At 42.4% G+C, this 24342-nt stretch overlaps 2 protein-coding genes across 3 annotated transcripts in view; both read right to left on the reverse strand.

Annotated features, from left to right (window-relative positions):
* Positions 1-18955, reverse strand: part of FAM171A1 (family with sequence similarity 171 member A1) — an 88544-nt gene extending 69589 nt beyond the window's left edge. For both annotated transcript variants that reach the window (XM_051802560.1, XM_051802559.1), the window contains exon 1: positions 18487-18955. In XM_051802560.1, coding sequence (XP_051658520.1) covers positions 18487-18580 — 94 coding nt within the window. In that variant the 5' untranslated portion in view covers positions 18581-18955. The remainder of the gene's footprint in view (positions 1-18486) is intronic.
* Positions 1-24342, reverse strand: part of ITGA8 (integrin subunit alpha 8) — a 361437-nt gene that overhangs the window by 178841 nt on the left and 158254 nt on the right. The window lies entirely within an intron of this gene.

A 24342-nucleotide genomic window follows, 5' to 3' on the forward strand; every position in this document is an offset into this window, starting at 1 on the left:
CCATCCTTATTTCCCTCTTCAGCTTGTCTCAGCATTAACTTAACCAAATTCAAGTCAGAGCAATTGTACTGAGGTATGTGCAAGTCGGAAAACCAACTTTGTCAGAGACATGGATAAAATCTTTATAAAAGCCTCTCTGCTGTTTTTCAATTTTACAGGACCATGTGCAAGCTACATTCATTTGGATAACACCATAGAAGGAAAATATGAGGGATTATCAGGCTCTCACTAGTTTATCATCAACTGGATAGGAATTAATTGCTTTCTTTTTTGAACACCTGTGGCTCTGTATTGCTAAGGGTTTTCAGTATCTCTGTTGGTAGTGACCCCATGTGCCCAATCTTTAATCTGTGAAAACTTTAATTTTTTTTTACCTTGTTTTTCTTTTTTTTTTTTTCTAACATGAGGGTATTTGTACAACTGCAACTTTCACTGAACTCAACCAGATGGATCAAGCTGTTGGGTTACACCCCCATCTATCCACATCCCTGCATGGCAGTGAAGGCCAGCAAAATGCCTTATTCCATGAACTATGACTTCACTATTTCAGTCACTCTTGCAGATAAAAAGTATTGAAAATTTTGCACTGGATAGTACAATATTACTACTAACAGTGAAATGCTTGGAAATATCCTCTGATTCACAATGGTGAAGTGAAGCAGAATTCTGTTTTAAGACGAGGTCAATCAGATTCAAGAAATGCTCACAAGGCACTTGCTATGGAGATGAAAATCCAGTCTGTTCCAGTACCATACTCCCACACTTTCATAGGGCTCATGATTCATATCCAAAACTGTGTTCCAAGCATATTTAGGTCAAACACAGAAGTTAACATATTGCTGCACTTCGTTACCTTTCAGTGTCTACAGAAGGAGATGTGGTCACTCTTGCATACCACCTGTAATTTCTGCAGTACTGTGTTCACAGATCGGATGGTAGAGGGGCCATTTGGTGTGATCCACAATATAATACTGTGGCATCTCACCCAGTCCCCACTTCTGTTCTGCATACAAGCACCAACTGCAACCATGCATACAATCTACTCACTCTGAAAACAACATGAAACGAGACAGACTCCCTTTACTTCCAGCTAGGAATGATTTGCTTTTCATGTTCTGCAGGTAACAATCATCCTGCTCCAGACTGAAAGCAAAGGAGACAAGGTAGACCTATGAGACCAAAGAAGTGGGGAAAAAAGTTAAAAAATAAAAAAATCAGCAACCCAAAAAAAATCAAGTACAGGCTATTGCTGGTGCCTATAATAGCTTTCAGAAAGTCAAATAAACACAGATTACTAGCAAGGAAATCTGAAGTTTATGTAATACACAAAGTCTTGAGACTATTAGCAAAAATTATGAAGTGCTCCAAAGTCTACAAATGGTCCCCAAGGAAATAATTCTAAAATAATAATAATAAAAAATTAACCAGAAATCACAAATTGCATTTTTTCTGGCATAAGACCCGTATATTTCTTGGAATTAAATATCTGTCTTTTTATTAAAAACATCCATGTCTGTTCATGCTGGGTTTAAAACAAGACCGGAAGACATTTGCTTGATTAACACCCTTGCTATCATGTTTTAACTCTTTAAAGAATCACACAATAAAAAGTCAGCATCTGATTCTCATCAGTTCACAATGCAGTCCATTTTTTATTAAAAAAATATTAACTTTATTCTTCATTCGTAATATAAACCAAGAGAGAAAGTAAAGAGTTAAAGCTGTTTGGCAGCTGTTACTTTAAACTCCTTTGGGTTTTACAAATTGCAGAGCATGTCAGTTCCTCCACCCTGGAACTTTTTTAAAACACCCAAGCAGGGGAATGTCATAGCACAATCATCTGCCATCAGTACAACAGTCAGAGATATGATATAGTAGAGGACCTCCTCCTCCAAATATGTCACTTGTAATAAATTATGGTGTAGCCAGGAGCTGACTGAGACCAGACAGACAGAGAAATAAAAATTAAGAGAGTATGTAGAATCAGACATGACCTATATAGAAGTGACGGGTAAGGCTGAAGAGAGCAGTATGATTTCTTAGAGGGAAAAGATATATGGAGAGGAGGGACAATGACAGAGTCAATGACACTCCTCACTGAAGGGGACAAGCAAAAGCATAAAACCTTGAGCACTGTTATTAAAAAGGAGCAGTCTGAAGCAGTATTCAAGCACACAACACACCAGTTTCATGTTAAAGGTGCTCAGAAAATAAAGATTAACATATGGCATTAAAACACAGCCACAGCAAATTTGGATCAGAGACCAGGTCAGCATTGCAAGACCTGCCAGGCAAGCACCACATAATCAGAGACTGTCTTTGAACAGAATGCCTGGGACAGAATGTTTTACACAAGTAAGAAACGCTTATGTTTAGAATTCTTCAAAGAAATGCCCTTTTTCCCATAAACTCATCTTTTCTGCACATATGGAGAAAGGCTATTCCATAATACAAACATCACATCACTACATTAAGCCCCAATGTCTGGGCAATACAAACACCCTCTCAAAGCAGAAAAACCAAACATGAATAAAGTAGCTAATATTTAAAGATAGATAAAATGCTACCCCATCGTTTCATAACCTTGCACTAAATTTACCTCATCTATAAAAACCCACTTCCATCAAGTCCAAGCTGCCAACAATAATTAAAGAACAGTAAACTACCCTCCAATCTTGTACTCAGTATTTCAGGATAGTAGTTCTAAACCAATCCTGAGCATGTCAGCCTTTGGCAAATTAGGGTGGACACATTCCTCCCTTACCAGTTTAGAACAAGAACCAAAGCCAGTAAGACAAAGATAAGTACCTTTCATGTACTCTCTTCTCTTTTGTTTACCTCTTTCAATCACTTGCATTTTCATGTGAACTTTTTTCCTCTGTTTCTACCTTACTTGCTTTTCTCTGTTGCACAGCTGACAGCATTAGAAGTGGTCACAAAGCAGAACTTCTGCTATTTAGCTCCCTTTCTTTTAGCAATGGAGAACACTAAAAAACGCAAAAACTTGACAGATTACAGCCCAGCAGAACCTCAGTCACAGGCTGGGGCCCTCATGCACTACTGCTGTTTACAGATATCTAACAGCCAAGCAAGAAGTTACAGCAGTGGTAGGCAGTGCAAGCCCAGCATCTGCAAGAACTGAGAGCAAAACAATGAGACACTTCTTACAAGCTCACGCAGCAAGGCAAAAACAACTGCACAGCAGCCACCATTCTTCTGAATGGAAGCCAACAAGATGATTGCCTTTTCATTTCCCCCAATGAGTTCACAAAATATTCATAAGAATCATCCTTTTATTTTAATTATTGCACAGATTCATGCAATCTGGATGCAGAGTTACTCAAAAGGCAGCAGCAGCAGGGCTGGGGTGAGCATGAAGAGCAGGAGCACAGCCTGCTCATTGCTGTATGTTCTGCCATACCAGCCCACAATGAAGAAGTTGCAGTTTAGGATCCTCAGTTGACAGAAAGCCAACACAACAGACCTTCTAAGTCTGGATGCAACATGCCAAAAAGAAGACAAAGGACTGGTCAATACCACAAGGATAAGAAGCCACAGGATATCGCCACGGCTGTCAAGCCAACTAATCTTCCCTCAAGTATGAATAACACAGAGAAACACAGTGCTCGCTACAGCCCCATCTATGCAGATCCCTCTGCGGTAGTAAAAGCCAGAGGAATGCCTTATTCCACCTACACAACAAGCATCTCCCTCCAGGAACTCCTGAGCAACCAAATCCTTCTCAATCACTTCTGATTGGGATTAAGAATCTGGGAGAAGAAAAGACACATGGATGAGAACATTTCAGAAGCCAAAATACAGATGTATTTCAAACAACCGGAAGGACAGGTTGAAACACTATCAAGTTTTCAGGGACAACTAGCTGCTTTAAGACATGTAGATGTGGCACTCAGGGACATGGTTTAATGATGGACTGGGCAGTGCTGGGTTAACTGTTGCACTCAATGATCTTAAAGGTCTTTACACATCTAAGCGATTCTATGATTCTTTGAGTGAACACCCAGGTAATAAAACTTCTGCAATGAACAGTTGGAAACATGGGTCAGAAGCAAGTTCAAGTGAATCTGACAAACCATAAAGTATCTCCAGAGTCGAAACAAGGACGGACAGTCTCCAGAAACAAGAATCAGGAAATAACTAAGCAACTCTCAGCAAAACTCCCCGATGAACTATTCATCTCCTTCATAGTTCGGCCTGAGCATGCCCCTTGCTCTAAGAGAGCCATAGAAGCATACTGAGGAGGACACACATTCATCTCCTCTGAAAGTCAAGGTCATCATTACTATGTGAAGAAATTCTTGGTCACTTCACCGAGGCCATTATCTACACCAAAGCACCAAAGCTGCTGGCAACAGAAGTCCTGTCGTCAAAAACGACAAGTGTGGCAGAAGATTCAGCTACCAGATATATTCTGAAAGGATGGCTTGGAGTGTTTACAAACTAAAAAAGATCAATATACAAGACACATAATTTACACATTTATCTAAGTAGGCATAATTTTATTTTATATTTCTGATAAAGAAAAATGACAGCCTATCAGTTCCAAACAAGTATACAGAGTGTACAGGAGCAGTTAGAAGTCAAGGACCTACTATCACTACCAAAGAGAAGAATCTACCAGTACGGATTTTCAGTAATGTAACTTGCAGAATAAGACATTATTCTGTCACTTTTACCTGTATTAAGAATATCCATGAAATTCCCATTCTCTCATTATGAGGTATTGTGGCTTTAGTTGAATGTCTTGCCTTACTTTGAGGTAATACTACCTTGGAAGTATGCTTTTTATTTTTCCTTTGGTCACAAAACCATCACTACAGAATCACAAGGCTCTAGCACAAAGCACCACTGCTTTGGGAAAAGAAATGGAAATACATGGAATTCACACATCTGATTCATCACCTGGTCAATTTTAGGGTGTTTTAACTACCTCTGGAACTATAGTTATCTTGAAACAGATAAAAAAGATAAACAGTAGGTCCGATCTCTATTTTAATGCTAAGCATACTTGTGTTTCTATAAAGGATAATTTTTAATAGTATCAAAGGCACTATCACAGCCTAAAGGATGAATTGTCTTGAACTACTGGGATGAGAGAAAAAATTTTAAATTATACAGTTTTATGTAAAAGATCTAAAAGTCTATCCGAAAAAAAGGTGGATTTTAATAATAAAGTTGTTAATTTGTAAGAACTCCTGATAATAGCATACAAATACCATGAAAACTGCAGGAAAAAAAGCCAACCAGAAGCCAGTGATGTGTAATTAGAGGTCTCAACAGATTGTTTAAAAATCCTGAACACGGAAGTACATACTCATACACTCAATTAGTTCGCATGCCTTCTATCTGCTAGCAAGGGTTTATTGCAAATCTATTGCCACAAACAGGAAAGAACAAAACACATCTGTATGCATTTGCAAGCCAAAGCTGCTTTGAACAAAGCCAGGGAGCAGAAAAGACGATACAACTTCTGGTGTTATTGAAATAGCCACAGCAATCCAAGGACAAAACTGAAGCCAAGTGTCCTGGAGAACACATTAATTTCATAGAATAATGACCATTTACAAAGGACCATCACTGTAAATTGTTCAAAGTACAGAATATCATGCCATGAACAAATAACTGAAAATGGTGGAAAATGCATTGCAGTTTTACTACTGTGAAGTAAGCTTTGATTCATACCATATGGGCTCACAGGACAAACATGTGTGCATGTCTGCACATGTGTGCATGAGTGTCGAGGTCTCCAACGCGCAATTGTAGCCATCCCAGTTTCTTAGCAGAAGTAAGAAGACAGGAGGATTCCAAAAAACAATAAATTCATAGTTTTTACAGAATCAGTCAGGACAACTAATCATACTGACTCGCTATTTTGGTCTCAGAAACCCAGTAATTAACTAAGACAAACTAAGGTGTGAAGATAGCTAGGTATTATACTGATACTAGGTATTATGTTCATATTTGGTCTTCTCTTTACAAGGTTTTTACAAACCCCCTAAAACCTAACAAAACCAATCACACCAATATGTGAATAATTCATGACAAGGAAAGGGATCAATGGACTTATTATTAAGTTCTTTTCTTTTTCCCTATTTTGTTTAATGTGGTATAAAACATACAGTCTTTTTATTTTGCCCTCTGGCTAAGAGGTCCAGTGAATGCAGTACATAGCTACCTCATAAAAATCATAGATCATCAGTCTAGGTTTAAAGCACAAAAAAGTGAAACCAAATACTATACTAGAAGCAAAGGGAACATTCTTTACGAATGCAATTAGTTATCAGCAAACTGCCTGAAATCAACATTTATCAGTGTTGCCTCATTCTTTGAATTAAAATAATTGCTTCCTACGGTATTTTCTTGTAACTACAGACAAGTACTAACTTTTTAAAAGCACCTTGAATTTGAAGAGTTTTATCCTCCAGCTGCTTCAGAGCACGAAATGAGATTCTGATGTTACCTGTAACATCAAGTTTGCAAGAAATTGCAAGTTGAAATACAATTTTAAAGCAGTCTTGTAAACTAATCTGTAGGTTGTCTTTCATCAGACTGAAATAAAGCTAAAAATTAAGCTCACCTAAATAGAGAAGGGAAGGTGAGGAAAAAAGCAAGGAGAAAAGGAAAATGTATCCTAGGACTTGTAGCTGGAATCCATTCAAATTTCATTTCCTACACAGGAACTTTAACATGCCTTCCTATCATCTTTATGCTTTCTCTTTTTGCCTCCTTTTTTTATCTTCTTACTTTCTTAACATATATATATGTTCAGAAACCAAGCTTGCCATTCATTCTGAGGGCAAGTGGGTGTGTATGTACTTACACAAAAAAAAAAACCAACTCAAATTTGAACATCAGTGCAGCAGGTGGGAGCTGCCTGCCTCCCCAGGAGGCTGAAAGCAAGCTCAGACAGATGACACACCACTGTGCTGCCCACTACCAGGCACCTATATGGCTTTACCCTTTACACTCATGCAAGTGCAATGAAGAAACGCATGGAACTGCAAGAAGAAGGTGAATTTATCTGAAAAGTATTTCACAAGGGTCCAAGTAGAAACTCCATTACTGAGTATTGGTAAATTCACTAAAAGTTCCCTATTTGTTAAAGTAAAAATGGCATGAATTAAGACCCAACTGTTGTGTGGCCTTGATTTACTTCCCAGCCCTGACCTAGACAATAGATCATCATGGTCACTGCACTTTCTCTTTACTCCTGACTTTATTTTCTGCAGAAGACATATCTTCCTCATCCTGTGACTAGAGAGCAAGCAATGAGTGTTTCTTCTCCAAGGAAGATACACTTTTATTAATTCTAGCTTTTATTATACACTCAAGAGGCTATAAGAATAACTTAAAGATGCAACTTAGCAAGAGAAAGTGCTATTCCTGTTGGCAAACATACCCACCTCCTTCAAAGCCTTTGGGTTGTTAAAAGCTGTTTGGAATTTTAACAACATTTGGAGTAACTAAGGCTGCACTTTACTGTCTCCACAAAGACACACCAGAAAGTAAGCAATGATCTGCAACCTGATACTGTCAGATACCATTTGTTTATAGCCAGCTCCAGATGTAGCAAAGCTCTTTCAGGACAGAGTATTTAGAGTACATCCTTACTATCTGTTAACCTTATAGCAGTAGACAGAACTGCATGAAGTAACAGTGAAGCAATGAGATTTTCTACCCCATGTCAGCATCATGGTCAGGGAACACCGCTGAGCATTTGCTTTTCCTCCCATTCAATATATTCCTCCTTGGAAACGCTAACATCACCACAGGCACACAGAGCACTTGGACTGAAGAAACATCTGAGGGAGTTTGGCCATAAGAATTTTAGCTTTAATATTTTCCCCCATGCAGTTAGGCTAGGGGTAAGGGAAGATGACTCTTGATCATTCTGAGCAGCTAACTGATGCAAGACTTGATACCTGAATGAATTAGATGTTAAAATGCATCTTTGTTTATGTGCAATCATCCATGGTAAGCAAAGATTCTCTATTGCTCTGAAGGAACCTACAGGGCTATCACTTATTTATGAGTTTGATCTTGAGAGCTTATATATACTCTTTTTGGATTTTTCTTCACCACAAAAGAATTTATTAAAGTACGGCGTATTCTTAAAAGCATGCATTAACTTGCACATGGGAATAAACATTACCCCTCTAGGACACCACCACAAAAACTCAGTTACCTAGACTCTCACCCCTCAAAACCCAGGGATATTTTTCTGTGCATAGAAAGTCAGCCTGTGACATGACACTACTCGGATCCCTTTTCTAATGACAACATCTGCAGAGAGGGTTCACTCAGCTCTTTCAACAGCAATAGTAAACCACACCTTAAAAAAAACAACAAAAAAACCAAATGAAAGAAAAACCCCCAAGAATCACTGAAAGATTAATTACATACTCATAGGTAAAATTACTAATTAAAACAACATCTCCATCAAGATTCTGAACATAGCTAAAGAATGTCAAGTAGTTTTTGCTGATGTAAAGCTTCACAGAGTAGATATTCAAAGTTGAACTAAAGATGGAAGCCTTATCAAATGTCTAGAAAAACTAATAGTTTTCAACAAGAATTTTAGTACATCAGGTTCTTTTCCTTCAACAACTGATTTTTAAAGTACTTTTACTAGTTTAATATTCCAAAGCCTGCTGCAGCTATAACTCAACAGCTTACAGCAATAAGTAAACTGGAAATTCATCCCATTAGAAGTTCTTACTCCTACTGCTTCAGGTTGCTTGAAGAAAGTGTATCTTTAATTTTCATGTAACCTGCTAATGTCAATACCTACATTAAGTAAACCTAATGCCATAGTTCCCTCTAAAAAGTTTTAACTAGCAGTATACTAAATAATGAAATAACTATCTTATAAGACCAAAGGAAACTTTGACCTTTGAAGAAAATTAGTGTCTTCAAATTAAAGTTTTTACAGTAGGGAAAAAGTAACAGTCCCACACACAGGTACACCACAGAACAAAAAAACTACAGCTCTCCTTTCAAACATCTGTGTTCATGAGTCCTGTAAATCATACATCATGAACCTAGAGACTGGCTCTAACTTATTTGTCAGGACCTCAAATGCAACACCACATGCTGAAATAAGCTGAGTTGCAAGAATATTCTGGGTACTAGCAGTAAAGCTAAAAGAGCAAGTATATTGCTGTTTTTCACTGTGTCTGTCAATGTTGTTAGCACAAGTAGTTTTTTTAACTACTGTAATACTTGCCCAGGTCAGCATACTACTCAGCAGGTTCCAGAAGTTGCCAGGAGCACGACTCAGAGGGAAGTAAAGCAAGCAACTGTTGCTCCCATCTTGAGCTGATGTCTCCCATCCTGCAAACACAATGCAACGCCTGGACAAGTTTATCCCCTCCTGCCCTTGTCTGCCTCAACCCCTGCAGACCATCAGTCCTGTCTCCAGAGCTCCTGGATCCATTTATTTCCCTAGCAATGCCTGCCCAACTCAAACACAAACAAGGAAAGGCCAGTCCCTAGCAGTCCCTAGCAGGCTCTCCTGCCTGTCATCAGCAAAAGCAGTCCAAGTCTTTCAGGACAGGAGAGGGAGGGCCAACACAAGGACAGAAGAAGGAAGGGTAGGATTAGGAACGAAAGTTCTTATCTCTCAGCAGACACTCCAATCTAAGAGTCATCACTGCAGAAGTGCAGTGACTAAGGAAAGCAAGGCAATTATCTGCAGGAAGGTGGGAATCTCTCCAGCTGACAGACAGATCAGAGGAGTAACTAGACACTGTGAGGCCTCATGTGCTAATTACACCAAATCATATGTTGATGGCTAGCTGGCAAAAGTTACTTTACCAGAAGGCTATTCTAAGTGCCTCTACTGCTCCACCACATTTCTTTGGCATTCAAATGGGCCAAAATACATCATTTTCTCTCAAGCCATTCAGAACATCCAGGTACTAACCCATCTGTTACCCTACAAATGGGAGAAACACTCATGAGCACTACATCTCACAGTTCACTCAAGTTGAAACTGTGGATGAAACTCTCTTTAAACTTCCATGAAGGGTACAAAGTGGAATATCCCAGGCAGGGACAAAAACCTATTCTGACAGAGACATAGACAGTTGTGACTGAAAGTGTCTTAAATCATGTGGCAGGACTCAGATCCAGGTCTGCCAGCATTAACTGCTACAGCACAGTTTTTTGTCTACTGTAGGTAAATTAGTTTTTAAGAAATTCTTTATGCTTTTACTTCGAGCAATGAGGTGCTATCTTGTTTTCACACAATAGTAATTTCCTTTAAGCAGTAACTTTTAAAACAGTGAACTTGCTAAATATTGTACCTTACATATTATGTTCTAGTTCTACAAAAAAATTTAGTTATGCATTCACGGGCACTGCTGCCATGAAGTCCCTATTTTCCTTTACCACCTCCTCTCAGCCCTTTCTTCTGCACCAGCAATAGCATTTGTATAATTCTGATTAATTCCAACCAGGGAAATGATCCAGATGAAGAGAGAACTGGTACATACAGGAGTTTTCAGTTGGATAACTTCCTTGATCTGGTTTACTACATTGATGCCAGTAAGAGAAAAGAGATAAAGGTGAGAGTAACAAAGTAGTTTAATCCAAAATAAATCAACCCTTGGGAATACAAAACTAATTAAAAGCACAGCAAAAACACGTAGACAAGTCCAAACAACTCTGCAAGCCTCCATATTTGTTTCTAAAGATTTCTTTTTGTTTATTTACTCCTGGGAGTGAAACACCCAGGCATAATAATAGGCATAACAAACATAATGCTACAAAGACAAATGGTTTAGAAATGTAAATAGACAATAACTCTTGTTTCAGCCTTGAGAAACACAAGATAACCCAGCCAGGTAATCCAAGAGTGTGTTCCTTTACACAGTTTATTACATTGTATATATTCCGTAGCTCAAGGCCAAGCCAGAGGGCAACACCGACCTCATGAAACTTTCAGTTACAGTATCTGAGGGAGGATTCATCTGACTAAATGAGGGCACAAACAGTGTTGTACAGGCGGCCACGCTCGTCAGTAGGGATTCACACAGCAGGATTCCTCTGACCAAATGTACTTAACTCCAGGTTACAGGAATGATACTCAGTTCCATTAGCTGAGAAGATTAGATATTCACGTCTGTAAAAGGACCGTGGGTGACTTGCTAAGATGCAGACGCTGCAGACACCCAAGTCAGACGAGACACCTCCTACCCTGGACGACAACCACATATCCCCGTGTGAGGAATCTTACATCCACATAGCAAGTACACACAGAGATGACATCTTTGGATCTTAACCTTTCACTTTGCACAACTGTTCATGGTATGGTGAAGAACAAGAGGGCTGGATAAAACTGCTGATACATTAATTTCCTCCCAGCAGCAGTACAAATGCAGCATTTACCTTAATATGGTGTTTTCTTACCAAGTCTCACTAAATCACTTGAGAAATACTTGTTGCAGTATTAATATGTGCCCTTGCTTATAAAGGATGAAAGACACTGTGTTTTCAGTCATGACAATCACAAAGGTGGGATGAAATAAGAGGGAGCACCAAACACCAGTATCACCTCTGTTAATTACTGCAGGAAGAAGAAAGGGCACTGTTTCCTTTTACAAAACGGGAGTACTTTCTGCCTCTACCTCTTATTTACCTCAGCATTCACTGACTGTCAAGGCAAGCTCCCCTTTACTGTTAAAAATTGCTATTGTATTACTTACACCTACCCCACAGTACAGCAGCTCTCAGCACCCCTGCAGCTAGAACTAAACTTGAAGCATTTTGCACCTTATTGGATTGAGTTCCTTTGTTGTCCCCTAGTCAAAAGGATGCTGCTACTTCCTTCCCCTTGGCTTCCCCCCATGCTCCATTTCCTCTCTGCTGACTGCAGTTGCCACTGTGTCTCCTCAAAGTCAGGTTCCTACAGGGCAGAGAGGCTGAGGGTGGCCCCTACAAGTCACCCCAGTTCCACCCACAATGTGGTGTCCATTCTACTGTTATGTGCTCTTGCCTCCCCATCTGAAGAGCAAATAGAGCAGAAGAGAGAGTTTTCCATGGTGCAGATTTCTACTCACAGTGACAGGGAGGCTTCACCTCCCAGTGCACGAGGTGTACAAATAATGAATAAAGACAGGATTTCTCTCCCTAGTATGCCTCCACAGTATGGCACAGGCAGTGACAGCTCACAGAACTGCAATAACTAAGAGTAGGAACAAGTAAAAGACAGCTTCGGTGCTGGATTTCCAGGGACTTTTGTGTGCTCCCTGCAGAAACTGCTTCTATTCAAAACATACTTTATATCTACAGCAGCTCTGTTTAAATACACCCAATCCCTCAAGTAGCAGGGAGCCAAATTTAGAGACTATACTGCATATAAATTAAATTTTTCCTTCAGTTCATCTCAAGATCTCTTGCTCTCCCAGCTAGCAAGAGTGGAATGGATATATCTGAGTCAGAACATCAGCATTTTACATTAAACGAAAACGTTGCTCTATGTTGAAATATACTTAAATACTCCTTTCAAGGGCTCAGATTCGCCATTATGTCAGCTGTGACTGTCTTACTATTTTAAAGTGAAAGATTCAATGCACTTAGTAAAAGCAACAAGAAATTACAGTATGCTCACATTCTTACGGCTCTATAATTAACAAATACATACATATTTTCCAGTTTCTAATAAAACTAAAATATTTTTACAGTATTTGTAAAAAGCATGTGTATAATGCTTATTATCCATGCACAGCAAGTCAGACATTGCATTAACTGAAAGCTTAATGTAAACCAGCTTTCAGGAAAATGTTTCTGGAATTTCTGAAGTGAAAAAAAAAGCACTCTGTTCTCTTTGTCATTTCCTAAAACAAAATGTTTTAGTGTTTATTATTAGTGTGTATTATACCTAGTGTTATTAAATCAATTTGTTCTAGTAAAACACAACAAATTTACACAGGTTTCTTGCCTCCCTTATTTGTGCTCCCTGGCAGGTAAATGGTAAAACCACTGAGACCTGTGGGAGAAGCAGAATACCAAAGCAACAGCTCTCTCAGAAGTTGCCTTTTTTCATATCCGAAGGCAGAACAGATATATACTGGAGCAAAGGAAAATTAATCTTACAAAAATGCAGCTTGCATAAGGTAACGAGTGTATACGCCAATAGAAATACTGAAAGTGCACACGTTGATTTCAAGTTGCAGGTATTTTTTAGAGATTACTTTGTTTGCCTATGGCTGACTGGAAAAATAACTCTCTCTAAATTATACGCTTGAGATACGCAACAATGTATTGATCAACTGTACTAGAGCAATTTGAAATGTGGAAGAGAAACAACCACACTGCTATGCAATGGCCAGACTTCAAGCAGGGTTGTTGAGAAATGCCATTAAAGCTGAACCACCAAGCTACCAGGTACTGCACAAACCTATTGTGACAAAACCTATGCATTGAGTTTCCTTGCCATGCATTTCCCTCTTGGTTTTCTTCATGCACCATGACTGGTTAGTCATTGCCAACAGAAGAGAAGAGTAAAAAACTACTCTGAAGTTTCTACTAACAGGAAGCAGATTGACATTTCTGTTCCTCCATGCACCAAAACCATAAGAGATTTCCACAGTTTTCCAACAAATCTAAATGCACAATCCTTCTTTCTCCCCACCACACAAATACATATAGCCAGGCTTCTGTTAAACTAACAATTACAATTAACAATGATAAAATTGCATTTTATTGCTACCAGAAACCTCTCCTGCAGAAACAGGAGTGCTATTTGAAACCATTCACCTGGCCAAAAGTTGGCACAGAAAGCAGCCATTACTAAAATTTCATGAACCAGGTTCTAGTCTCAAGCAGGAAGAGGCATCAGTGTGGGGTTTAAAAAAAAAAAAAAAAAGACAAGTGAGGAGGAAGGAAAAAGGTTAGTTTAACCTTTGTGTTAGGTAACAGATGGCAGTTTACACCATCTCAAGATGCAGGTGGACAAATGACCACAGGGAAAGCCAGCCTGTGAATTTGCCATCACTTGACACGTGCATACACGCATTATTTAAGGTAAGCTGAATCACTTACTGCAAGGTACCACAAGCTGAAAGGGTAAACACAAATGTTTAGGAGAAAAAGACTGCAGTTTTAAACCCCCAGATCACCTAGGTAACTTGTTCATCTGACTGAGAGAAATCAGTTACTAGGCATTCACAGGCATTAGCAGTTCAAGGTAGACAAGAAAAAAAACCCCAACAAAGCAACCAATGAAAACCTAGTGCTTACCTGGATCTGACAACTGATAAAACCAAAAAATACATCATTCTCATGAAGACTTTACAATACTATCTAGTACTAAGTAAACAATTTGCTTCTCCACTAAAATAAAGCAATGTCTTTTGCACTGCTTTAGAGCAATTTAGCTTCTACTCTGATGAGTCCATTTGTGGTCTCAATGAAATAAATGTTTGCATTTGAAGGTCGTTAGTAATTTGCAGAGAAAATACGGCAGTGCAAGAGGAAAGACTTCATTTCTGCATCATTTAAACTCTATCACCATGGCTAAAACTGCAAGGTTTGGATAACTGGCTTTAAAAAACAAAAAAGCCAAGAACTTGAGGGCCTCCTCACAGCTGTTACTGTGCTGTCCAGAAAAGAAGCCTTGCAGAATGTCCAGCTGAAATGGTTGTGAAGTTAGTTTCCACAATGTCAAGTACTGTAATGGCTGTCTGCAAGCAGGCAATTCCAAACAGCAGCACTCAAGCATCAACGCTCCTGTCCTCTGTGCACACAGGGGGAGGAGATACTATGAATTCTGACTAAGCAGCAACAGCTGAACTTTTATTCACCACCATACTGGGGAAAAAAGTATCTGCCTTATCTCATTCTGGGAGTGTGACGGTGGGACATCCTGAGCATATTCATCTACTGGGTGCTATTTATTACTCAAATGTTATTTTATTATTCATAACTTCTTCTAACTAATAAAATAGGAAGATCAATTAAGATAAGAGTTAAAACCAATACCCACTACAGCAGACAAAAGTAATACCAGATTTCTGCACTATGACACAATATTCTAGGATTTCTCTTAAAAGAGCCTCCCCAGTATCTACGAATGAATGATCCTCATCTTTACTGAGAAGCAAAGTTTGTAGGCAGTGAAGAAATTTAATCCCTTCTCAAATTACACTGATTTTGCTTACATTACCCCTGGGTTAGCGCTACCTCTTCATAGAACTGTTAAATTCCTATTTGCCAAGGTTCCCTAAGTTTAAAAGCAAACTGTTCATATGAAGAACATGCACTGTGTATTTTGTGTACTCATCAGAAAAATCACCAATGTCAACAGCACTGCAGTTTAAGGGTTGGCTTGGAGTTTCTTAATTAAAATTGCTACACATTCATTTCAGCATTCAAACAAGTTTAAGCTCTGGAATACCTGATAAAACAATTAAAAACCAACTAAAAAAACCAACCAACCAAAACCTCAAAACCATCATTTATTCCTAATCTGAAATACTCGTCAAGTTTTATGTATTTGAGAGAAGTTACAGAGGTAAAGCCTTACCAGTCCTAAAGTGTGCCTTCATGGATGTCTAATGACCTCTGTGCTGGGGCTCTAAGCACCAACACCAACAAAAATTAACAACTCAGCTGTGAGGATTTTACCATATGAAAGAAAACAAGGTACTGAAAGTTAGAGGGTACCTTTGTGACCTTCAGAGGCCACAACAGAGCTGCATAATGAATCAAATAAGGTAACAGTTGTGCCAAAGTCATTCAATTTTCTAAATAGTGTGCTAAGTGCAGAGCTTAATTACCAGTACTTTCCATATTCACAAATTACATAATCAGTCTGGCTGAGGAGAATTTGAAGCTGGGACCGTCTGAACATCCGTCTGAGAGTAATGAAGGAGAGAAATGCTTGATGCAAAGCATCCCTCCTCATCCCTTCCTTAATCAGAACACTGACTACAAATCCTACCCTTCAAATAGCTCCAAATCCAAGACTTATTTATTTGGTCTGTTAACACAGACATCGAACATCTTAACTGTGTCTCATCTAATCTGTTCCACCACAAGGAGGGTTCTCCACCCTAGTCTTATGTAAACTGTCCAACAATAAATACTGCAGCTGAAGCAATTATTCCCTAATGGCATCCTCTGGCTTTCTCACATCCACCTTTATTCCAATCCCTTGGTTTTTAACTAGTATATTCCCAGTCACAAAGGGAAAGCCAGTCACCTGCAACCATCCCTGAACTTTCACAATAGCCCTTCACCTGTACCTACAGCTATCACCAAGGTGCTAAAAGGGCAAGAGGGAAAAACAGTTGTTTTAGGCTTTACAACCATTTAGCACTTCCCTTCTGTGCTGTGTGTATACATATTGGGAATGTACCTGGTGCTAAAACTGTTTTCCACAGAAAGTGTTCACACCTGATATTCAGAAACTTACTCAAGGCTACAAGCTGGTATGACATAAACTTTCAAAAAGAGATTCACAGTAAGTAGCTGGTAACTAGAGAGCAGAATAGACTTTGATATGAGATCAGTTATACATATCCTCTTTTACCAATGTACATGTCCAAAGACTAAAGATTAGGCTTGTAATTGGGCTTTGGAAAATGAAAATATCTCTGAAAACTCACATGTTCTTACACGGAAGATAAAATTAGACCATTCTATTTAGATAAGAATGTTCTCTACTCACTGACATAGCTGCTATTACTTAAATAATCAGTCATCAGTCTTGATGTAGATGTAGCAGCTACAGAGACAAGCCTTTCCACACCATCTGAATTGAGTTTGACAACAGCAGATGAAATCGACAGGGCAGTTGAAAGGCACTAATTTTGCCAATAGCTCACCACTTCGATGGCATACATGAAGGAGATCTTCCATATTATACAGAAATTACAATAGATTTTTATATTATCTTAGTATCTGAAGTGATAGCCTCATGGGAAAAACACAGCTCTGGTTTTCTGGTATGCTTATCAATACACTCAGTATATCCTGACTTTAGTGGCCTTTGAGTTATAGTTTAGTACTTCTCATCCAAAACTCCTATTGCTTTGTCCTTTAAAAAAAAAAGGCAGAGTCTGACATTACATTTAATGTTAGACTGCCTAGCATGGTAGGTTTTTCTACAAGACACCTTCACCTTTTGACTACTCTGTATGAGAGCACAGGTCCACTTAGATTTTACTCAGTGTACCATAAACACAACCACCGAAAGAAAGAGTCCAAAAAAGATTACCTCTAATGTCCTCCTTCTTGCAGCAAGGAATCGCTTACTGATTCTTACCGACAAGCGAGGCAGGAAAGCTTTGAGGAAGCAGGACATCACCCTTCGCATGGTGCACTCCCACCCCAGCACAGCGGGAAGGGTGCTGCCAGCCCGCTGCCACGAAGGCTGAGCCGGCGTATGATCGGTCATCCCAGATGACACGTTTAGACACTTGACAACACCTGCCACAAGGTCAACACTGACCACCGGGTAAGGATGCACTAGCACGTCTCGTACACAAGTTTTCTGTTTCCTGACATACCCAAGGTCCCGGCAGGCACGATGCTGCCGCAAAATCCCTGTCGAAGTCCGTCGGGAGGAGCCCGACAGAGGGGGTACGCTCCTACCACCAAACGCAAGGCGGAGGGTGCGCGGGGCACGAGGGTGTCTCCCCCCTCGCCAAATTTCCACAGGACCGAGGGCTGGAGGGCAGGTGCAGCTCGCCGGCCGAGGGGCTGCCGCCCCACGGCACAGGTGAGGGTCGGGGCAGCGCAGCCCAGGGCAGGACCCGCAGCCCAGCACAGGAGCACCAGGAGCAGCCCCAGGTGGAGGGGGAGCCCCCGCGGCCCCTCGGGCACGGACTCGCTGTGGCTTCTGCTCCACGCTCGGGCGAGGGCAGAGGACGACCCTGCCCGGCCGGGGAGCGTCTCTGCCCAGCTGCCCAGGGGCGGCCGTGACAGACCCCGCCCGGCCGGCGGGAGCCACCGCGCCGAACAAAAGGCCCGGCCGAGGCCCGGAAACGTCCCGGGGCCGCGGGCCGAGCCGCGCCGCCAGCGCGGGGGGCGAACCCAGCGCGGGGGGCGAACCCCAGCCCGGCGGCCCCGCACGGCCTGCGGCCGCCGCTGCCCCTCGCCCGCCTCTCACCGCCGCGTCGGGCCCTGCAGCGGGCACGGCGGGGAGGGGGAAACCAAGGGAGAAGGACGCAATGCAACAGCTCCGGCGGCGCCGAGGGACGGAGGGTGGGAGGGGGCAGCACAATAAGGCCAGTGCAGCCTCTGCCCCTGCCGGTAACAAAAGCTCCCCAGCCGCAGGGCTACCTTCGCCTCCCCGGGCTGCGGGTCTGCGGCTGGCGGTGAGAGCCGGGAGAGGTCTTGCACCGCCGCCCCCCCCTCCCCACCGGACCCCCGGTCCGGCCCCCCACAATGCAGCCCCCGCCGCCCCAGGGGCCGCCGCACAAAGCGGACCAGTCCCGCCGCCCATCCCGCACCGACCTTGAGCCGCCTCGGGCGCCCCTAAGGTTTTGGTCACCGCCTTCCACACGTTGCAGCCCAGCAGGCAGAGGAGAAGCGCCGCCGACCTGCTCATTTCCACCCGCCGCCGCCAGCCGCCGCCAGGGAGGGAATCGCCGCCGGAGCCGCTGCCCGGAGGAGGAGGAGAAAGAGCCGCATCAGGGGCTGGCCCGCTCCGCGCCTCCCTCCATGTTGCCGTGCGCTGCCCCTCCTGCTTTCTCCGCCTGCTGCATTGTCGTCCCGCCGCTGCGCCCCGGCTCCGCGTCCCGCGCTGTCCCCGCGGGCGGCGGAGGCGGGGGAAAGGAGGGGGAGGCGAGAGCACTCCGCGGCTCCGCTGCCTGTTCGCCTGGGTTTATTCTTCAATTCCCCGCCGCGTATCCCCCCGCTCTCCCGGCGGGAGCGGCCCGGGCTCCCCGCCCGCCCCTTAACCCTTCGCGGCACCCCCTGCCCTGCCCCGCTTCGCGCCGGCGGCGCAGCGCCCCCTGCCGCCCGCGCCCCGCCCCGCCCTACCCCGCCCGGGGTCGCGGCTGCCCGGCGGCAGCGGCTCGAACCGGCCCCGCCGCCCCGGGCCGGCCCCGCCGCCCTGGCCGCTGCCCGGGGCAGCCGCACGGCCCGACCGCCCTTCGCCAGGTGCTGCCGCGCTTACCTGCCGCGGGGGGCCGGGTCCTGCCCTGCCGCGCCCGCCGCCCGCTCTCCCTCCCCGAACGGCTGCAAAATGGCCTCCCCGGCGATGCCGGCCCCGCTCGCCGCAGCCAGCGGGAGGGACAGGCGGGAAGGCGGGCGCGGTGCCCCGCTCCCCCGCACGGCTCGGACCCCTGGGGTCGCAGGGTCCCCCACAGCCACGCGTGACCCCCGGCCGGGGCCCCCGCTACTGCTGCTGCTGTGGTATTTAAAGCGGGTTTTAAAACCACAACGAAACAACCAGCCACAAAGCAACAGCAAATGCACCCATCTACTGGTTTAAACGCAAAATTGTTTAAAAAATGCTATTGCAAACTGCACGGGAACGGCGAACTCTGGGTTGGAAACGGTGGCATTGAGGGCTGAGATCGGGCACGGCGGCTCCCGCCTCGCACCGTGCGGGGCACGGCCGGGGCAGCGCTGCGGACACTGCCCAGGGCAGGACAGGCTCCCTGGGGCTTCCTCGCTGCCGTGTTGCACCTTCCACAAAAGCATCTCTCGGAGTGCTTTTCTCCAGGCCAGCGGGGGCTGAACACAAGAGCACAGCCGTCACTCCTCCCTTCCCGGGCTCTGCTGAGCATTATGTGTCCTAAGGGAGGGAGAACAGGCGCTCCTCATGTTTCCTCCAGCACAGAGATTGGTGCTACAGACAGCTATTATGGCAAGTCTTTACACAGCTGTGCAAAGCAAAGCCTCTGCCTCACTGGCTCACGAATTTCCCACGATCTGTTCCCAAATACTGACAATGCTTCAGTTTGCCTGTAAGACTGAAGTTCGTATACCTACAAGTTTAATCTCCCCAAGGTGTCTCGATGCTTCAGGATTTATTTGTAATATCTATTTTTAAATAAAATCTGTCAATAAAAATGCAATGCGTTATAATTGATTTTTAGAAGCAGTACACTTTTTTATTTTGTCACTTCAATATTTGGCCAGAGTAGCTATACCATAACCTACCACAAGGTTGTTCCTTTTATGAATTTTATGAAATTCTAGTGCCCCAGAAGTATTAAAACTGATTTTCCAGACTTTTTTAGAGGCACTACAATTGATTACAATATATTTCACTTTGGTTTTACCGTTTACTTTTTCAAATACATTTTCTGAGTGTTGATAAATACCATGTAGACACAGCAACTTTGTCTTTGTATCCTGAGAATCTGGAGGACTTATTTGTAAAGTTAAGTCCTGTAAGAGAACAAGGTACAAAAAGGCAATTCTGTTCACAGAGAAGACCAAATGAGTGAATACAGATCATGTGATCTTACTCTTGCTTATCATAAACAAAGATTTCAATATTGTAAATTCATGGCATGTATGAACAGTTATCTTGTATGGAGCATGGCCTGAGGAGCCTAGTGGATTTATAAGAAAACTAATCATAGTTTAGGAGCTGTTAGTGACTGTGAGGCAACTCCTTCTTAAAGAAAGAAGGTTGGCCATGTGGCAAATAATCACATATAGCATCTTTTTTTGAGAACCTGTTTCCCTTTCTCTGGACATGCATGAACTTAAATTAGCATAAATAGAATGAGCACAGAGCTAGAAATTTATATAAAACCTATTTCTGTCCATAACAAAAGCAGGAGCAATTTGTTACAGAGAGGAAAATGCATTTTTCTGAATATAGTTGTATTCTTTTCCTGAATATAGTTGTATACTTTCCACAAAAAAATAAAACAACAACAAAAAAAACCCACTAAAACAAACAAACAAACAAACCAAACAAAAAAACCCACCAAAACCAAATCAGACCAAAAAACAACCAACCCAAACCAAAAAAACCACCTCTCCCCCTCATGTCTCCCCCCCCCCCCAAAAAAAAAAAAAGTACAGATACAACAGTCCTTGCAACATCAGTGCATAACACTTAATGACTGGGCTGGAAAAGGAACGAGATATTGCACAGAGAAGACAAAGTCATAGAATGGTTTGGGTTGGAAGGGACCTTAAAAATCATCTAGTTCCAACTTCCCTGCCGTGAACAGGGACACTTTCACAAGATCATGTTGCCTGAAGCCTTATCAAACTTGGCCTTGAACACTTCCAGGGATGGGACATCCACAACTTCACTGGGCAACCTGTTTCAGTGTCCCATCACCCTCATAATAAAGAATTTCATCCTAATATCTCATCTAAACCTGCCCTCTTTCAATTTGAAGCCATTCCTCCTTGTCCTATCACTACAGACCCTTGTAAAAAGTCCCTGTCCAGCTTTCTTAGAGGCCCCCTTTAGGTACGAGAGGCTGCTATAAAGTCTTCCTGGAGCCTTCTCTTCTCCAGGCTTGAACAACCCCAACTCTCTCAGCCTTTCTTCATAGGAGAAATGCTTCAGCTCTCTACTCATCTTTGTGGCTTCCTCTGGACTCACTCCAACAGGTCCATGTCCTTATTTGGGGGCCCCAGAGCTGTTCACAGTATTCCATGCAGGTTCTCATGAGAGTGGAGTAGAGGGCAGAATCACCTCCCTCACTCAACCAGCTGATCACACTTCTTATGATGCAGCCCAAGGTACCTCTGGGCTGCAGATTTTGAAAACACAAGCTATATATTGTGCCACACACTCCCTGCATTATCACTCTGTATTTCAGACCAGATATATTTACAGACTATGCTGGGCACACAGGGCTTGTTTCCTACCTGAATAAGCTAAATTTATCTATATGATTGTATGGTAGCACTCTCATAAATGCACCCATTCATGTAATGAAGCTGAGCTATTCCTCCAAATAGCTTCTCTTGAAATGATCTTTTCTCCCTTGCTTCAGTGAGCACTGAAGTATCTAATACTGACATACTGGTAATGCCATTGATTCCTGGATGAAAACTCTCTGTGACACATGGGATAGTTGATGTCTCAGAGCTCAGTTCAAATCCTCCTCAAACTTAAGCAAATATCAGTTATACACCAGTCACGTTTTCATGCCTTGTTTGCTGACAACCACTGGCTAGACACCCTTAAAGAAAAAAAAAAGGAGACAATTTACTGCAGCCTGAGTAAACACCAGAGGAGAGGTGTCAATAAATAACATTAATACAATAATATGACCAAAGTCAGGCTGTAGTGAGAGCTCAGCTCTGACTCTGGTCATGCATGAGCCAGCAGTGTGCCCTTGCAGCAAAGACAGTGAATGGTATCCTGGGCTGCATTAGACAAAGCATTGCCAGCAGGCCAAGGGAGGTGATTCCTCTCCTCTACTCAGCGCTGGTGAGACCAAACCTGAAGTGCTGTGTCCATTTATAGACTCCTCAGTACAAGAGAGGTATAGGAAGAGTCCAATAAAGGGTCGTGAAGATGATGAAGGGACTGAACCATCTCTCCTATCAAGAAAGGCTGAGAGAACTGGAACAGGTCCATCTGGAGAAGAGAAGGCTCAGAAGGGATCTGATCAATGTATATTAATACCTGAAGGGGGGGGTCCAAAGAGCTAGGCTTGTGTCAGTTGTGCCCAGTGACAGGACCAGAGGCAATGGGCACAAAAGGAAACACAGGAGGTTCTCTCTGAACATCAGGAAGCACTTTTTTATTGTGAGGGTGGCTGAGCACTGCCACAGGCTGCCCAGAGAGATTGTGGCATCTCCATCCATAGAGATATTCAAAAGCCACCTGGACATAATCCCGAGCCACTGGCTCTAGGTGGCCCTGCCTGAGCAGGAAGGTGGACCAGATGACTTCCATAAGCTCATTCCAACCTCAGCCATTCTGTGATTCTGTGATTTCTATTCAAAAAAAATACTTGACCCCTAGCATTGGAGGTGCAGTGGAAACTAGATGGCCGGACCTATGTCTATCCCAAGGTGGGAATTTTTTCCTTTCTACAGCATTTCCTATGTGAAGCTACACACAGTACGTTTTTACACTATACAAACAATATAAATTATATTTTAAATTGTACAAACACATTTTCAAACAGTTGACCATTCACATAATGAATACTAATATACTTGCAACATGACTACCTATTAATGAGGCTCTCTGTACCAATCATTACTAGACAGACATTTTCAATGAGTGCCTTGCAGAGTATACAGATTCCTTTGGAGTTAGGCTTATAGTTAACATTTGCAATTTTTAATTCTTCAGTTTTCAGACACTTTTGAGTGGTGTATTGAATATACTTAAGCAAAAAGTTGGGCTAATTAGTTCTTTTCTATTCTCTCTCACAACTTCTAGTACCGTATTTCTTGTGGTATTATTTCCACAGAGACAAATGTAAGTTATGAAAGCAGTACTCAGACAGCCAACAACAAATCTATAATGGATTAACAGTTAAATATTTTCTATATAGCAATTGAATTCATCGAACCAGGAGGTGCAAATGTTTGTAATAAAGGCATATCTCTATCAGGCTATTATCTAGCCTTTCTGGTTGGCAGCATCAGTCTGTGCATTTGAGAAGTGCTTTGGAAGTACTTTTATTATTTTTAGAAGAGTTCTTGTTTACCAGTGGAGAAGTTACTTTACATATGAAAGATCACACAAAACTAAACTTAAACCAAAAAGAGAGTGAACATCAAAGTACAAAGCCCTGAAGATTATTTTGCAATGCTCCTGACAAACTGAGACAGCTACAGGTTATGTGGTATTACACATTTTACATGAAAATTATAGAAGCTATTTATTCCTTAATATTTCAAAGAGAAAAGCAAAGTTTTATGGCCAAGAAAACAATAGTTAATATTCTTACATGAAATCTAGCAGTGTTTGGGTACTCCCATTGTTTTAGTTGTAGCCATACTGAATGTGGATACCAAAACAAAATGCTGTCTTTTGCATAAATAGCTTTTACCCTGAAGTTCCCACATGCTGTGCCATTAATATGAGTCAACTAGTGCCTACACATGCTCATAAGGTAAAGAAATGCTTGCCTAAGCAAGATCTAAGTACTTGTTCAGGTAGGGAAGTCAGTGTGAGACAGTTGTCTGTGAAACAGATCCCCATACCTGACTTTACATTAAATCCCTTGGTAGACAACTGAATGTGGACCAGCTCGAGGCTTCAACAAATACTAGAGCCAAAAGTAGCTTTTAATGCCCTATTTCTATATTAAATAAAATTATATGCATCTTGTGGGAGCTGCCAGAATAGGACCAGGCTGAGATATAAAAAAAAAGCTCTGTAAGCATAGCATAAAGGTTGCAGAGGAGAGGCTAGTA

The sequence above is a fragment of the Manacus candei genome, unplaced genomic scaffold (genome assembly GCF_025592945.1).
Source record: "Manacus candei isolate 608988 ecotype Guabito, Panama unplaced genomic scaffold, ASM2559294v1 h1tg000056l, whole genome shotgun sequence".
In the NCBI taxonomy this organism is placed as follows: domain Eukaryota; kingdom Metazoa; phylum Chordata; class Aves; order Passeriformes; family Pipridae; genus Manacus; species Manacus candei.